This window comes from Carassius gibelio, chromosome A4, assembly GCF_023724105.1.
Source record: "Carassius gibelio isolate Cgi1373 ecotype wild population from Czech Republic chromosome A4, carGib1.2-hapl.c, whole genome shotgun sequence".
Classification (NCBI taxonomy): domain Eukaryota; kingdom Metazoa; phylum Chordata; class Actinopteri; order Cypriniformes; family Cyprinidae; genus Carassius; species Carassius gibelio.
In genome coordinates this window covers 33458234-33476030 of record NC_068374.1, presented here as the reverse complement: position 1 = coordinate 33476030, position 17797 = coordinate 33458234, and the positions used below count along the sequence as shown (strand labels likewise).

General features: G+C 33.7%; 1 protein-coding gene across 2 annotated transcripts in view; it reads right to left on the bottom strand.

Annotated features, from left to right (window-relative positions):
* LOC127978584 (receptor-type tyrosine-protein phosphatase zeta) overlaps positions 1 to 14654 on the bottom strand; it is a 30809-nt gene extending 16155 nt beyond the window's left edge. For both annotated transcript variants that reach the window (XM_052583358.1, XM_052583363.1), the window contains exons 1-4: positions 14389 to 14654; positions 5883 to 5948; positions 1342 to 1521; positions 739 to 890 (exon numbers count right to left, since the gene is read on the bottom strand). In XM_052583358.1, the coding sequence (XP_052439318.1) occupies positions 739 to 890; positions 1342 to 1521; positions 5883 to 5948; positions 14389 to 14452 (462 nt within the window). In that variant the 5' untranslated portion in view covers positions 14453 to 14654. The remainder of the gene's footprint in view (positions 1 to 738; positions 891 to 1341; positions 1522 to 5882; positions 5949 to 14388) is intronic.
* Positions 14655 to 17797: the final 3143 nt, after the last annotated feature.

Genomic DNA, 17797 nt, shown 5'->3' with positions numbered 1-17797 from the left:
GGAAGGTATTTATTTATTTATTTCGCTATTTTATATTAAATACTGAATGAATATATTTATTTAATATAGGAGTTTAATTTCTTTTTCATGATATGTTTAATTATATATCACAGTATAATATAATATAATATAATATAATATAATATAATATAATATAATATAATATAATATAATATTTTCCTGAAAATATTTTTTCTATTATAATAATAATTATTATTTTATATTAAATACTGAATGAATATATTTATTTAATATAGGTGTTTAATTTCTTTTTCATGATATGTTTAATTATATATCACAGTATAATATAATATAATATAATATAATATAATATAATATAATATAATATAATATAATATAATATAATATAATATAATATAATATTTGCCTGAAAATATTTTTTCTATTATAATAATTATTATTATTATTATTAAGTAAATATTAAATACTTGGAATGGAATGTATTTATTTGATAATCTTTAGATTTGTATTATTTTTATTGTATTCATTCCTTCATTTATTTATTGGTAACAGAGGTTAAAAAACAACAACAACAAATATAATTCCAAGATTAAATTCCATTACATTTCTATTAAATACCTCCCACAATATGTTCTACTGAATACTGTAACACTTATGAATAAAGCCACATTATTATGGATGCCAAATACTGTACATTGTAAATTCATTGCCTTCCCAGCACGATTAATGTTGATTTAGACGTGTGGTGAACTTTACCTCCAGGGGGAAACTGTTTCCGTTGAGACTGTGTTCAGATCCGTCTGAAGTGGTGTTACATCGGCCCCAATGGAACGTGATTCTGCCCACTTTAAACCTGGATCTGAGCCCACCTCCGCTTATGAAGTACTGACCGTTCAAACTGATTACCACTGAGAAACACCACACACACACACACACACACAAACTCAATGACCACTTGACATGTAATTGTGTTCTTCGTTCAGCACGCCTAATTGCTCATATTTCGCCATTCACCTTCACTAAAAGATTCATTTCAAGCTTTGCCTTTTGTGCTGAGATAATCAGTCATTCTCACAGCGTCAAATCAGAACAAAAGATTCAGTGCCAGCTTTTGCGCTCCTGTAAAACACTTTGAAAAAAAAAACCGACCAGCCGCCATTCACAGGTATGAGAAAGAAAGAAAGAAAAGCGTTAGATTTTATTCTTCAGCAGCTCCATTAGTCTTCCAGTGATTCATCGCAGGCCATCGCTCTGGGGAGTTAATATGTCAGTGTAATTTCACTGAGTGCTGGTTAAAAGTGAATTCAAGTGCCAGATATGTTTTATCTTCAATCCCTCACATATGGAAACACCCCGGACCTGTTTTGCCGTCGTTGGTGATGGTGGTGTATTCGGTGGTGGGTTGGTCCCAGTTCTCCAGCTGCAGGTTCTGGTACTGAACCCTGACCTGTGTGAGCTCCTCACTGATGTCAATGGGAGACTGTCTGGCATTGCCACACACTGGATATTTCTTTACCCAGTGCTTTTGGTTCAGGGACCCTGAGAAGAACAAGGGTAAAAGAAATAATCTTAATACTAGCAGACACTTTTATCCAAAGCTACTTACACGAGAGGAACAAAAGCAATTTGCTAAACAAAAAGAATGCAGAAGATCAGGTAATGATTTGTTGTTTTACTTAATTGACCTGAATCTTTACTGATTTGTAGGTAATTTATGTCAATAAGGTGAAATTGCTGGTTACAATTTCTGTCTTTGAACCTTTTTATTTATCTTTTAGTTTATTTATTCATTTAAATAGTCCTGCATTGTGACTATATACATTTATTTTAATTATTAAAAATAAATAAATATTAATTTATAAAAGCAGAGATATTGCATACAGTCTTTCAGTGAATATGAAATCAAAACTACATGTAGAATAATTATACAAGAACTGCATAAAAATCTATAAAAAGTCATTTTACAAAATGTAAGACCAGCTATCCATAAAAAACTTTAATAAAAAATAATTTTTAAATATTATTAAATAGTATTAATGATATTTTTAACAATATTTTGTCATATTTATGTTAGATGGTTATATTATTTTTTTAACATGCATTACATATGTTTAAATAATATAAAATAATCACATATCAATAATATACAAAGAGCAGCTATTCACCAAAAAAAAGCCTTGTCTGATGGCACTTAAATAATAGAAAATAACAAAAAATGTATAACAAAAAAAATATAATAATTATACTATAAAAGAACTATAAAAATGCTATAAAAAGTAGTTTTATGAATACAAAAAAAAGAGTAGCTATCACAAACAGCAATTTTAATAAAAATAACTTTAAACATTATAATATAATATAATATAATATAATATAATATAATATAATATAGCTAGAAGGTTTTTTCTGCATTATATTTCTTATAAAAGACCCTAAAACCTATTGTTAATATCTTAAAAAAAATTATTCTATCTGTTTTCTTTTTATTTATTATATTATTTAAAATCCCATGCTACGTATACTGTGTTAACCTAACTGAGACTTGTTATAGCACTTATATATCATTGCTCTTTTTGTTGTTTTTGATTGCTTCCACTGTCTTCATCTGTAAGTCGCTTTGGATAAAAGCGTCTGCTAAATGAATAAATGTAAATGTAAATCTGAATTAGCAGATCTAATGTTCCCTGGAAGGATGATTAGAGTGTATATTTTCACAGTGATTTCACTTTCAGCTCCTGTGTGGCAATTCATCACCCTCTTAAGCTACAACATAATTAACACGTCCCTAACAGGCTATAAAAGATCACGTCCACCATGTGAGGACAGCAGAACCGCATCCGCTAGGTACTTAAATATCGACAAATGTCTGCAATCAGCCTGACAGATGGCTACACATCAACAGGAAAACAGCATTTTGAACTACGAGTCTGTCAGGATACAGCGGTGTGCATCTGGATCCAGCAGACACTATGGCAAGCCATTTTAACATTTAATACTTATAATATACTAGCATCTAGTTTCATGCTACGAAGAACTTATATTTTAGCTACTAGTATCTTTTCCATTGAGTACTAGTGCTTATTCATCAGTTATGTTAGCAACTGGCGCTTATTCATTAGCTGCTTATTCATTAGCTACTAGCATTTTTTCATTAGTCACTCATGCTTATTTGTAGCTACTAGCATTTATTCGTTATTTACTAGTGCTTATTCATTAGCTATTAGCGCATATTTTTTAGCTACTACCACTTATTAATTAGCTAGCAGTAATTATTAAATTATCTACTACTGCGTATTCTTTAGCTAATGCATATTTTTTAGCTATAGCAAAAATTAACCATGTTTTTATTATAGTAAAAGTTTTCTTGGCAGACTGATTACCATTTGTATAACCACAGTTTTATTACAAACACCATGGTTAAACTATGGTTAGTGTAGCAAAACCAAGGTAAATTTATGGTTATCCTGATTTAACTGCAATAAACAATAACCATTGTTAATTTTATTAGCTACTAGCAATAACTGGCTACTAGCAATAACCATTGTTAGGGGATTAGCTACTAGTGTTCATTCTTTAGTTACTAGCACTTATTCATTAGCTACTACTTTGTTACTAGTAACTTTTTAAAAGAGTCATTAGATAGGAGTACATATTCATTAGATACTACTTCTTATTTATTAGATACTTCTTTATTACCATCAAAATAGTTACAAGTACATTTTGAGGATTAAAATGGCTTGCCACACACACACACACACACACACACACACACACACGGATATGCTGTAATCAAAGAGAAGCGCTGCTGCTATGGAAACTGCTAGTCTGTGGATGCGGTATAATCACAGAGCCAAAAGTAATTTCAAGGATTTCGAGACCTCTGGGCTACTCTGAGATTTTGAATATTTCTAATTTTCTAACAGCACGTGCGGGCAGATCACTCACGATCAGAAGCTGAAATAACAGGTAAGTTTGGCCTATGACGCATGTGAATGAACTTCTTTCCACAGAAGGAGGTTAGTAAAGAGGAGAAGTAAAGCGAACAACCTGTGTGAATGTCTGTGGCATCTATCCACAAAAACACACCTTCTCTGATGGTGAGCAACTGAATAGTAGGCTACAATATAATACAAAATAATAAAATATATAGTATAATATTTAAATAGTTTAACAATTTTATATATTATTTGTTTTATTTTATTGAATATCATTTTATACAAATACAGGTACATGTAACGTTAATACGATAAATGTTGCAAATTATTTTTTTTACCTTTTATATATTAAATTATATATACATAAAAATGACAATTTAAACAAATAATTAGCTGCATTCATTTAGTGATTTTTTTATATTTAACATATTTCTTTAAAACTTTATTTTAAATAATATAAATAAGTTTATAAGATACATTATAGAAGATATATATTAATATATATTCGGTTAATACTCATAGTTAATATGTAATAATTCAACAAATAAATGCATGCAGCTCGAGTCCGAGTAACTTGAGTCGTTAACATGACTGCATGCTGATTAAAAATGAACCTCATAAATGACTGATTTGGAATGCCATATTAAGCACATATTACATGAAATGAAAGTACAAATTACTTGTGATTTGCTTTACCTATGAAATGTAAAAATTATGAAGGCTACACTGCAAAAATTGATTTGTTAAAAATGAAGTTGTACGTAAAACAATTATTGGAGTACGTTATACAGTCCTGCCACTTTATAATTTCACATTTAACTCAAGCATTACCTGCCTGTTCTTTTTTAAATTGACTAGCTATTTCTAAATGAAAATGTATTTATTAATATATTTAAATACACTGCATGAAAGGTAATTTAAAAATAGCATAATAGGTGCTCTTACATATATACATACATACATACATACACATTAAAGTTTGTCAGTGAGGATCTGGGGAGAGAAACAAGATGCTGTGGAAAAATTCAACTGATATGGGGCACTGCACTGTTGAACATTTTCACAACTAGTGCATAATAAACAGACAAATAAAACATGAACCAAAACAGACATTTCCCACACACCAGGAGGGACAGTGAAGCATTACAGAGTCACAGTGTGACTGTCAGATGAAGAACCGGGGGTCCATGAACAAACTAGTATTCAAGCTTGACCAACTTCTGATTGTGGCGAGAAGGGTTTACGTGAAACAATGAGAGTTAAAATAGAGGAGCGTGTTTCGTTCTCTTTCTCCACAGGTTTGCGCTGTGCCTCCAAGCATGCATTCTTTCACATGGTAATTCATTTAGTTTTGACTCAGTGAACATACACACACACACACAAACACACAAAGAGAGAGTCCGTATCCTACTCTTCACAGTCAGACAAACAAGTTTTCACAAGACAGTAACATTTGACTCTATGCAGACTAGCCCCAGTTTCAACAAGACAGCACTGATTATCTCTTTAAGAAACCAAGACATGATGTTCTCCCGAAGCTGATCTGAAACATGGATTGCGTAAAGTGCGTTACAAACAAAAAGTAATATATTTTGAACAATATGTCTGGCAGAAAACTGTCAATCTCATTCAAGTGTCCTCCATCCCGATTTAAAAGCCACATGTCAAGGCCCTCCAACAATCCTGAATATCACTTACTCTTTTGAAAGACTCGAGTGTCTTAAAGTGTCTCAGACTTTCAGCTAATCTCTGCACTGGCAGGTCAGTGGTCGACTCACTGCCGTCGTTTCTGATGGAGAACAGACATTGATCCGTCATTATTCACTTCCATCTCCTGCTACCTTATCCCTGTATCTCGCTCACAGGAGAAAAACATTTAAGGTGTTTGGGTTGAAGCCAGTGCTCTGCCACACTGGAGTCTGGTATAAAGCACACAATAAGGGCGTTTGTTCACGGTGAACCCACCTGTGTAAGACCAGTCAACGTCCTCAGCGAATTTGCGCTGACCTCTCAGGTACGACACAGACAGATCTGGAACGAGAAAGATGAGGAGGGCTGGAGTCAATGCACTGTTCATTTAGAACCAAACAAACACATAAAGCAGAGAGTTAAGAGAAACCACAAAATAAAAATAAAAAATAAAACAGTAATTATCTGTAGATTGTTGAGTTTTGCACATGCAAAAGTTGCCACCGTGCTCCTATGTGGTTTCTAGGGTGTTATAGGTGTTATATTGTTCATTGCTATGTGGTTGTAAGTTGTTTTAAATTGTATATTTAGTGCATTTTTATGAAGCTGCTAAGGCATTGCTATGTGGTTGGTAAGTTGTTTGAAAAATTGCTATGGGATGGTATATATGGTGTATTGCTATGTTTTCACTACGGGACATTGCTATGTGCTTGCTAAGGTGTATTAAGTGCAATATAGTGTGCATTATTATGTGATTATTATGTGATTGCTAGGATTTTGCTATGTTTTTGGTAAGGTGTTCTAAGGCCGTGTTTACACTAGTGCATTTTCGTTTTAAAAGGCATGAATTTTGCTACAGTTACGCCTATCGTTTACACTACTCCAGCTTTTTCCACGTTCGAAAACAGAGACTTTTGAAAATGCTGCTGACGCCGTTTTTAATTTGAAAACTCTGGGGTTGCGTTTCAATGTAAATAAAACAGTGGAAAATGCACTAGTGTAAACAGGGCCTAAGTGTATTGCATTATTATGTAGTTGCTTGGGCATTGCTATGGAGTTGCTAATGTGTTCTAAGTGCTATATATAGTGCTTTATGTAGTTGGTTGGCCGTTGCAATGTGGTTGATGAGGAGTGGTATATACAGTGCATTGCATTATGGTGGTTAGGATGTTGCTATGTGGTATATATGTATAGTGCATTGCTGTGGGATTGCTAGGATGTTACAGCAAGTTATACTTTCAAACTGATGTCATCAGATTAAAGCAGTCTTTCCTATTTGACTCACTCTCGAGTGACTGAGGTATAAATATCTGTAAATTAAAGTGTAATGAGGGAAAGGTCATTATTATCACTGTAAGACAGACTGACTGGGCGTTTTTCATTACTGTCTGATGAGTATGTGTGTGTGTGTGCTGGTGTTTGGTGTCAAATGTGTGTGTGTGTGTGTGTGACTGTGAGGACACCTGCCAGACACATCTAAACACACACGTGTCACTGCTGTACAAGGGAAAGTGGAGATGAAAGGACAAATGAGCTCAAACACACACAGTTGTGTCTGGATTATAGCCATAACCTCTGAGAAACAACAACTTCAAATGTTTTGATAGGATTTAAAGGAATAATTTATCCAACATTGAAAAAAAAAGCACATAAACCAAACTGTAACCAGCTAAACTAGACATAAAGTCCAAGAGTCAGTGTGTGGATCAGATGAAAACTGATGATGCATGTTAAAGTCAGCTAAAGAGCATTTTAGCATTTTAACAGTCTGACCCCCCTGACCAAATAAATTCCCGGTCCAAATAAATAACCAAGAAACAGCAAAAAAAAAAAAAAAAAAAACATTATATATATTTATTTTTTTATTTTCCAAACCACCTATCCTCACAATATTATTATTATATTTAATAGAAATAATAAATTATAATAAAAATTATGATTTTAGAATATAAAATAAACAACATTTGTTATATTTATTTTTAATTGTATATATATATATATATATATATATATATATATATATATATATATATATATATATATATATATATATATAAATAAACATAACATACACGGTTATATATTTGAATAAAATAATGATTTTTATCCTCATTTTTTACAAGTTTTAAATATATTATATATACAATATTATGTATTTTTAAAATAAAAATATTATATAATTATTTATTAAAATAATTTTATTATTTTGACATATTTCTATCCACTATTCTCTTGGTAAAACATGTTAAAACACCCGTTTGAGACACTTCCTTTTTTAAAAACAGGCTTTGTGTTTGACGGTTGTGTGGATTAAATCCTAGTCGGCCGGATGATGAAACTGTGAGTGGAAGAAGCTCTTTAGCTCGGCTCGTAAAACAGAATCCCGGGCCGTTTCACAGGAACAGTATCATACAGCGACCTGCGCCCCACTAAAGCTGTTGAGCTTCTTTGGCTCGGCTCCATTTCACAGGCACTGAGAGAAAAGCCTGTGACAAATTAGATTAAAATTACTCACAGTTAGATGTTAATGAGTCTATCACCAATAAAATAAGCTCTTTACTGGACCCCTCGTCCATTTCACATCCTGCATTCTCACTGCATCCTCCACAAGAAACAAAATAAACACAACTGCGGGTTTTCTTCAGTTTCCCCAGATAAACTAAACTATTAGACATTTTTTAAAACAAGCAGCAGTAATTACATCTATGTTCACGTCTCATCCAAATTACTGTGATTATGACCCCTGGAAATGATGCGTTTCTATACAAAACAAATTAAATTCATTAAAATAAATGAAAATAATCAATATGTTTAAAAGTAATCAGATATTTAATTGATACAATATTCACAATTATTTTAAATATTTAAAACTATTAACTTATCTGCATTATTTACATACAACTGTTCTCTTTTGGAATTTAATCAATATATTTCATGTAATAATTTCATATAATAATTATTATTATAAAAACCTTTACTTATGATTACTATTTTAAAAAATATATAAATTTTTTACATGATGTTGCAATCAAAATGCAATCATTATATTTTATGTAATCATTTCATATAATAATAACAAAAATGTTTATGTAAAATTCGCAAAATGGCAAAAAACAAATTGTTTGACATGTAAAAGTTGCTCCCTGACTCACTTTAACTATTAATGTCACTGTCATTTGGAAGAAATGGCACTGCGTGGTGGAAGAAGTCAGAACTTTTATAAAGTTTCCAACTTTACAGTAAAAGTTCTGAATCTACTCTTTAAGTGCAGAGTTTCATGAATGAAAGCTATCTGGCAGGCAGAAGTTGTTTACTACAGCCTGACTGCAGTCACTCGCTCACAGTCAAAGCTTCAGCTGGGAAAGATTCAGAACAGTCTCAGGGAAGCCGGCCAGCACGTCGTGTTTCTAACTCAAGAACAACAACAAAAATCTGAGTCCCCACACTAAATAACATCCCCCCTCGCCTGGATGAAACAGCCTGTGAACTGCTTTGTGTCTGGCGATGCTCTCATATGATGAAGAACACCTGTTGGACACATGGAAACCAAGAGTCATAGCCTAAATTCACTGTCCACAGTTGTTCATTTAATTATGACGTGTTCCCAAAGGCACAGATTATATTTGGATCCCCAAGGTCAAGAGTTGGAAAATAATTGAAGACAGAAAAGTTTAAAGCTTTGCTATAATACGACCAATTTTTACATCCTGAAATATAATCCATATTTACTTGCCTAGATGAGAATTTAAAGGGGTAGTTCACCCAAAAATGAAAATTCTGTCATAATTTAATCAACCTGAAATTGTTCCAGAACTGTACGCTTTATATATATATATATATATATATATATATATATATATATATTTTTTTTTTTTTTTTTTTTTTTTTTTCAGATGTTGAACACAAAAGATTATATTTTGAAAAACATTGGTACTAAACAGTTGATGGCAGGCATTGATTTCCATGGTATATAAAAAAAAAAAATGGAAGTCAAAGACATTTATTTTGTATATAGAAAAAAAATGAATAATAATAATGTTTTTTAAAAAAAGGCATAGAATTTAGGGAAAAAATTGAGTAAATTATGACAGAATTGTCAATTTTTGGTGATATATCAATTTAAAGAGTAGTTGACCAAAAATGTTAATTTTGGCATCATTAGACGTTATTCCAAACCTGAATGAATTTATTTCTTTTGTAGAACACAAAATAATTTTTTTAATAAAGTAAAATAAAATGTATTCAATGGTTCTCTTCCTTCCTCTTAAGATGCAGTCACATTTGCAATCATCCAACTTTTAGTCAATGAATTTGTCTGTATCACTGCAGAGCAGTAAAGTTACATTTACATTTACATAAACAAGTTTTTATAAGACACTGGAGAAAACAAAATCAAGGTTGTGTTGCTGTCGTGGGGCTTTCTAACCTCATTCATTTTTTAAGGATACTTTTGTAAACATAACATCCTTGGCTCTGTTGTGAGATCTCCCTGTTGACCAAGGATGAAAAAATAAGTTTTTTACACTTGTATAACTAGTAAATTACTTGCATGTGTGTGTGTGTGTGTGTGTGTGTGTGTGTGTGTGTGTGTGTGTGTGTGTGTGTGTGTGTGTGTGTGTGTGTGCGTCAGTGCACTAATTTGAGCACAGGAGATAAAAATGAAACTGACAGATATAAGAGAAAGAACAAAGATAAACTAGTCAACCTAATCCTTTATCTGCTGAAGCGGTATGTGAAGTTTTGTACCAAAGTACAGTAATACTGTAAAACATAGAAACAATACTTTTCTGTGAGACTACACTTACTCATGCGACCCAAATCATTTTACATAAAACCTAATAGAACTATAGTAAATACATTTGACAGCAAAAAAAGACTAATGTTATCAACATGCACTTTTAAAAATCAAGGTTCTTTACTGAACTCTATAGTTCCATGAGGAACCTTTAACATTCATGAAATCTTTTAAGGTTTTTTAAAGCAGAAAACGGTCGTTTTGATAATTGAAATGTTCAAAAAAGATTATTTTAACAACTGTTGACTGAAAAAGTCTTTGAGGAACCGTATATCGTTCTCATGTTGCATCACTGTCACTTCCGGAACCTTTAGTTTTTAGGAGTGTGAGAGCGAATGACTGAAAACGCACAGTGCTGGTCGCAGCACATCCAGGCAGGAGATGCTCTACATTCACTTTTAGGACGTGCCAACGGAAACTCCTTGGACCCCAGGTCAGATCCAGGAAAAGCTTTCCTTCCTCACCTCACTGTCCGTCCGCTGGATTGAGCCAAATGCCTTTAATGAGTTCAGCACACTGTCAGCGGTTTACTAGAGCTCCAGCTCCACATCCTGAGGTCAAGAGCAAGAGATTTGTGTTTTCCTTCAGCGTTCAGCCTCATTTTCACGGTTTTTACAGTTCTGTGTCTCCTCTCTAAACAAACAGACTACAGATAGGAAGAAAATCTGTGGATGCTTACGGAGAGAATCAAGAAACAGGCTTTAATAAATCTTTTCTCCGAATGTCAACACTACTGAAAATAAAAAGAAAGAATCTGCTTAAGTTAAGCATGTGACAGGTGTGAGATTTTGCCAGAAATACCATTAATAAATGGGTATAAAAACTGCACTTATATCTCGGGTATAAAGTCTCATATTCTCATGAGAAGAGCATGCTATTAATGAATTTTGCATCAAAAGGCTTAAAAATGTGACATCTACATGCATAAACCCCAACCTCAGTCGATGAAAGTGATACTCAGCATAGTGTAAATATCCAAAACGACTTCAATCTAAATCAAACACATTGGGAAGCAATGCAACCACTTGGAAAAATGGAAATAAGATGGCTAGCCATCTCAGTGTCTGCAATTTGTCCTCTTTACAAGAGTGTGTTTCTGCACTGAATAGCTTTTCTCAGGAGAAAGAACTGCTAGTATGTTGTTTGGACCAAGTTAAAGAAACAGTTCACCCCAAAATGAACATTTCAGCTCCCTCAGACCATCCATAAAAACAAGTAATCCACACCGCTCCATGAACAAACAAACTCCTCTACATCTTGGATGGCCTGAGTATGGGTAAATTCTCAGGAAATTCAATTCTGTATTAAGCTAAAAATGCTCTTTCCTAAACTAATAGCATCAGTTTCAGCACAAAACTTCTCAGGTTGATTAAAACCAATGCACATTTAATATCTAGAATACCTCTGTTCATTATGTAAGTCTCCATTTATAAGATGATATAACAGTACAAGCAATATTTCCTGAGGCTGCATTAGACACAGAGTAGAGATGTTTAACACTCAGACACGAGTCTGCACTGGTGTTGCTCATTATCTGACACGACTCTGACCTGTAACAGTTTGCCCTGTGTGTTTAAGGTGGATTCAGTGTTTCACTGCTGAAATCAGAAGGATGTGATTTAACAATCTCACCTATTCATGTCCCAATATACAAAACTCAGCGGAGTTGTTTTTTATGCTACGAATGCTGAATTTAAGATAGGCCATAATCATCAATAATTAATGTGGATTTAACACAGATTTATTTATTTATGAAAAAGTATAAATAGAGCAATGGTTCTCAAAGGGTTTTGGGTTCAGGAAATCCACAGGCGCAATAATTCACAAAATGATTAACATAACAGGCTGAATGAGAAAATGAATCATTTTGATTTCTAAACGTCTCCTCAATTTAAATGGCTTCATGCTCTCATTGTCATGAATAATTCACAGCATAAAAACACACTGTGGTTGGCAAGCCATTTTTATCCTCATTGTGAGTGGACTTCTATTTAAATGTATTCTGGGTTGTATTTTCTTCTAAGTTGTCTAGTTTTGTTGGTAACACAATATGTCCCTGATGCAGCTGTTTAGTTTGACAAACTTCTACCAAATCACAGGAGTTTGCATTAAAATGCAACACTGCATTTCCAACAATTTCAACTTGAAGACTTAAGTTCAGTCTTGGTTGTTTAAGTCATTTTAACTTAAATTATATCAAACTGACTTTAAAATTTTAGTTGAATCTTATATAAATAAATAGCTTGACTTATTTTGATGAGTTAATACAATGTAAAAGCATAAGTTACCATGACATACTGATCATTTGACTGGATGCACAGCTTTTGACATTAATAACAAAAGATATGAGAAATGTTTTCTACTTTAAACATTCATTATAGCTATTTATTTAGCGATTTAATATGCATTGTTATAGAAGTGGTTAAATGATCATTTTATGCATTTAATGTGTATACTTTGTGTTTTTTACAAAAATGTAGAAGATTAAAACAGGAAAAATAATGTACAAATGTGCGATGTACATGTATTAAATAAGTCCTCTCTGAACATTCTTTGGTATCAAGTAACTTTGGAAAAACGTTCAGGCTTCTGGTGCCAAATACCAACAAACCAAAGCATGCAAAATCTAAATTATATATATATATATATATATATATATATATATATATATATATATATATATATATATATATATATATATATATATATATATATATATGAACACATTCAAACTATTACAGATTACATATTTTATGATCTTTAACTGATAATGAATGGGAATCAAAGCTTATTTTCATTATTATATTGTACAGTTGTTATGTGTCACAAAGTATGACAACTGATTGTTAATGTCTGTCAGTTTCAGATAACATCTAATAATGAAATGGTTTGGATTGTGCAGGCGAATCAATAAAAATCAATCTTTCACCGTCAGTCATTTGATAAAGAGAAACTAAACCACATTTTCCAGATCGCCACCCATGCTGTGGTTATATAGTTTGGATACATGGCGGGGTAACCCTGGTGTGAATCCATCAATCGTGTTTGGTGAGCAGAAGCTCTCTCTCTTTCTCTCTCTCTTTCTCTCTCTCTCTTCCTGCTGCTGGCATTAACAGTGAATGAGCATCACTGAGACAAAAGCACCACGAAAACAGACTTCCCCTGCCATCACATCCAACAACAGGGTGTAACATGTACCACCAGCACTCTACAAATCTCCAACACACATCAGTGGAAGCACAGATTCCCGTGGAACTCCCAAACATGGAATAACTAATGCTTCTGAGTAAGATCGGCAACATTTTAGAAAAAAATAGACAAGACAGTGGTGCATTGTGGCAGCTCTGAGATCAACTTTGAGCAAAAGAGACCTGTGATGTGCATTTTGACATGCAATCAAAAACACACGTCTTTATATTCCCCCACCATGTCAAATTACATTTAATTCAGCAGGATGAACAGAGACAGAGAGATTAAAAGACCATCATATCACTGATCGAGTGCCAAGAGCAAAGGAAATTACATTTAGGCAGCCTGCATGAACCAATACATTTATTCATAAACATTGAAAATGCTGGGGTTTTTTTCACTACACACTTGTAAGAACCCAAAAAGTCACTCAAATAACCACAAATAAAGCAAAATATAATGATTAGAAGCTATATGAACTATATAAAAGTACCAATACATTTTTCAAACAGACATTCTAATGAATTCAAGTCTAATAAATTTTAAAGCATTGTCATATAGGACTGAGATAAATATCCCCAACAGTTATTGCAGTGCTGAGATTAAACGCAATAACCTAACCTTTCATCAAAAAATAATGCATTCATCAATAATAAATTCATAAATGCATAAACAACCTGTGGAAATAAAGCTTTTTGGATACATGCAACTTTACGCATCAATGCATTCATGCCCAAAACCAAGCATTAAGCATCTATAAAGACACATCCATCACTCAGGACTGTATTTACTTGATACCTGTGTGACAGATGAGCCACAGCTGCACGATGAACAGAAGTGATTTGGCTGTGATCAAACGCATCGTCTTCAGGCTCTAAACGCGCTCGAGTTAGACGTGGATTGGAGATCTGATCTATTGGAAACACAGTAACAGCTATTCCAGTGATGTTACAGTGGAGCCATGTCAGTGTTTCGCGTATCCTGTTCGTCTTTCCCACGCCAGAGCTTCATTCACTGTACGATCACAGCGCGCGCGAGGAGAGACGCTGCGTTCACGCGCCGCCCACAGACACCAGTCTCGCGCACTCTCTCAATCACGGGTTCACGGTCTAAATAACGGGAGGTGCACTGTCAAGTAACGGAAAAAAGACATGCAACATAAAATTAAAAGTAAAGGTCACCTTTTATAATATGCTCAGAGCCAAGTAATTATTAAAAACAAGTAATTAGTCAGTTTTTTTGGGATTGTGTGTGTGCATGCATTGCTGTGTAAATGATTTGATTGTAATTTTATGCTGAAAGCTGACTGTTGACACCTGTTGGACTGCTTGAAAAGAAAAAGCAAATGTAGTTTTTATAATTTTAAGTGATGCTTTAGTAATAGGGCAGTATAGTAATCTAATTTTATGTATATATATATATATATATATATATATATATATATATATATATATATATATATATATATATATATATATATATATATTTATTTATTTACAAGGATAGACCTGAAACAGCTCTTTTAATTCTTTCAAATAAATAATATATAGAAAACAGCATACATTATTCTTGAACTTACCTAAGTATTTAAAGACAGAAGGATACATTAAAATATATACATTTTAACACTTGATGTTAAATCTTGATGTTAAATCTATTATTGTTTTATATAGAATTGTTCTATACAGTATTTAATGCAATTACACCAGAAGTAACTGTACTTCAATTACAGAAAAAATTCACAAAAGTAATGCATTACTACACATATTGTTTTAATTGATTATGCTGTGTATTTAAAAAATTCCACCAAGCATGTGGTCACATCTTGTGCCTGTACTGAACCTCAGAGAAACACACTGTTTCTGCACTTCCTGTTGTTAGCCTTTCTGTTAAATTTGCATAATTTATGCAGGGCACCTACTTCACTTGCTGGACAGCTTTTTATAAGGGGGGGCTTGATACAGCTCCTTCAGCATTCAGAGAAGCCCATTGTACACATTTGTGGTTCTCAGTTTAGACTCAACAAAGCCTGTTGATGATACGCTAATAACACACATCCCTTGGGCTCGCTGGATGGAATATGCAGGCGCTGATACACCTTTGCAATCACTTTGGTTACAATTGCTTTTGATTTCGAGTATGAAGAGACTGATGTCAACAATGCTGCGTTGTTTTCAACTGGTACACAATACACATCCTTTATTGCCCAGTGCTCCGACATTCAAAGCCCTGTGATGGAGATCCAAGCCTCGTCTTTTCAGAAAAAGCAGCAGAATTGTTAATTGGGAGCATTTGGATGACAATAATACACTTGGAGGTGGACAAAAGGCACCAAAAGAGAGACTGTGAAAGACAGAAGGTCACCACAAGGCAAAGCGGCACTAGGGATTGTGCCGGTCGTAAAAGCAATGAGGAAGAGGGCGTCAGCCAATCAGGACGTCCGGATTTGTTACAGTGATTCGAAACATCCAGACAACTTTGAATCAATTGCATCTTTAGTTTCCGTCAGATGCATACAGAATCAGTGATCTGCTTTAGTGAAAGAAGCCATCAATGGCATAACAACAATCTCACAGGGCCCTCCCTTCACACATGTGGGAGAAAAAGCTGTTCATTGCAGCATTAGCGTCCTGTGACCTCAGGTTTCTTCTGGCTCGGCTAGGCTTTGCGTTTCTCTGGCTGGATCAAACAGATGATTTGTCCACAGTTGATATCAACAGCATCAACAACCAGCTGTGCAGCTCAGCTTCAATACTCCTGGCATCCTGCCGCGCTGCAAATCAATGCTGATCTCTACAGGGGTGTCAGAATGAAAATTTATCTGCTGGAGGTTCAATATCTGCATATTCTAAACAGCTTTCTCAATTTCTACATTATGCAACCAGAAAAAAATCAGTTTGCTGCTACAATTCCAATGTGTTTTAGGATGTTGAAGTACCAGAGTTTATTACTTGATGTTAGGAGTCTGTTCAAATCACTAAACCCAAAAATGCTCAGAAATAAAACACTAAAAGAACGTGTTTTGAAATATACTCTTAAAAAAAAAACACTGGACAAATAGCAGCATTTCTGCATTCTGTACACACCGCTGAGTCGCGTGAAGGTTTATTCTGCAGGAACAGTGTGTTGATGAGCATCCCTGGGGTTTGATAAAAGCCAGTCATGAAACAAACTCCATCCAAACAGCACACTAAGGCATTGAAATAAATCTCTGAAAAGGGACATCAGGTCTCCTCGAGAGAGGTCCAAAGGAAGAGCAGTGGGGACTTTTTTTCTTCAGAAGTGCAATGCTAGGACAACACACACCACTGTCTCTGTCCACCTCAGAAAGATGAAAAATCAAAACACACCACAAATGCACACATGCTAAAAAGAGGAGCGCACTAAAAAAAGCTCCACCAATAAACCATAATCCCTCTGCCTCTGGAATCCAGAGGTGCTTTCAGTGAAGGAAAACAAATAAATAAATAGGCAAACATTTTATATATTACATTATAAAAAGTTATATATTCTTATTTTAGTATTATTTATATTTCTAAAATCTTTAATAATATTTTGAATTAATATTTATTTTTATATCTTCCATATAAAATTTGGTTTCATTTATTGACATTTGTTATATTGTCATTAAGTTATATTATATCAAGTAATATATTTTTATTATGTTCCTGTGGCTCAGTGATAGAGCATTGCGTTAGCAGCGTAAAAGGTTGTGGGTTCAATTCCCAAAGAAAACGTTAGGTAAAAAATGTTTGCCTGAATGCACTGTAAGTTGCTTTGGATAAAAGCATCTGCTAAATGCATTAATTTAATTTACACAGATGCACTTATATTCATAGCTTTGATGTACTTTTTGCTAACTGACATGCCAGCGGCACAAAGGACTGTTCTGTTATCAATGAATGTTTTGACACGTGAAACAGTAAGTGTGATCCTCAGGAGCTGCAGCGGTTTAAAGTCATTTCTCATGCTCATACGGGTTCCTGACTTGGGTCTTTATGGGATGCTAATTTGATGATTTGATGTGCTGGTCTCCAGGGTGCACTAATTAAACTATTAAAACACAGTGCATTACTGAAATCACTTTGATCGCTAATAGGTGCTCAAACTCAGATGTGTGACTGGAACGTATGCCACATCTCAGTTCCTTAGCAACTGAGAGAGAAAACAGACACAAAACAAACCAAACAGCCCCACGCTGACCCAT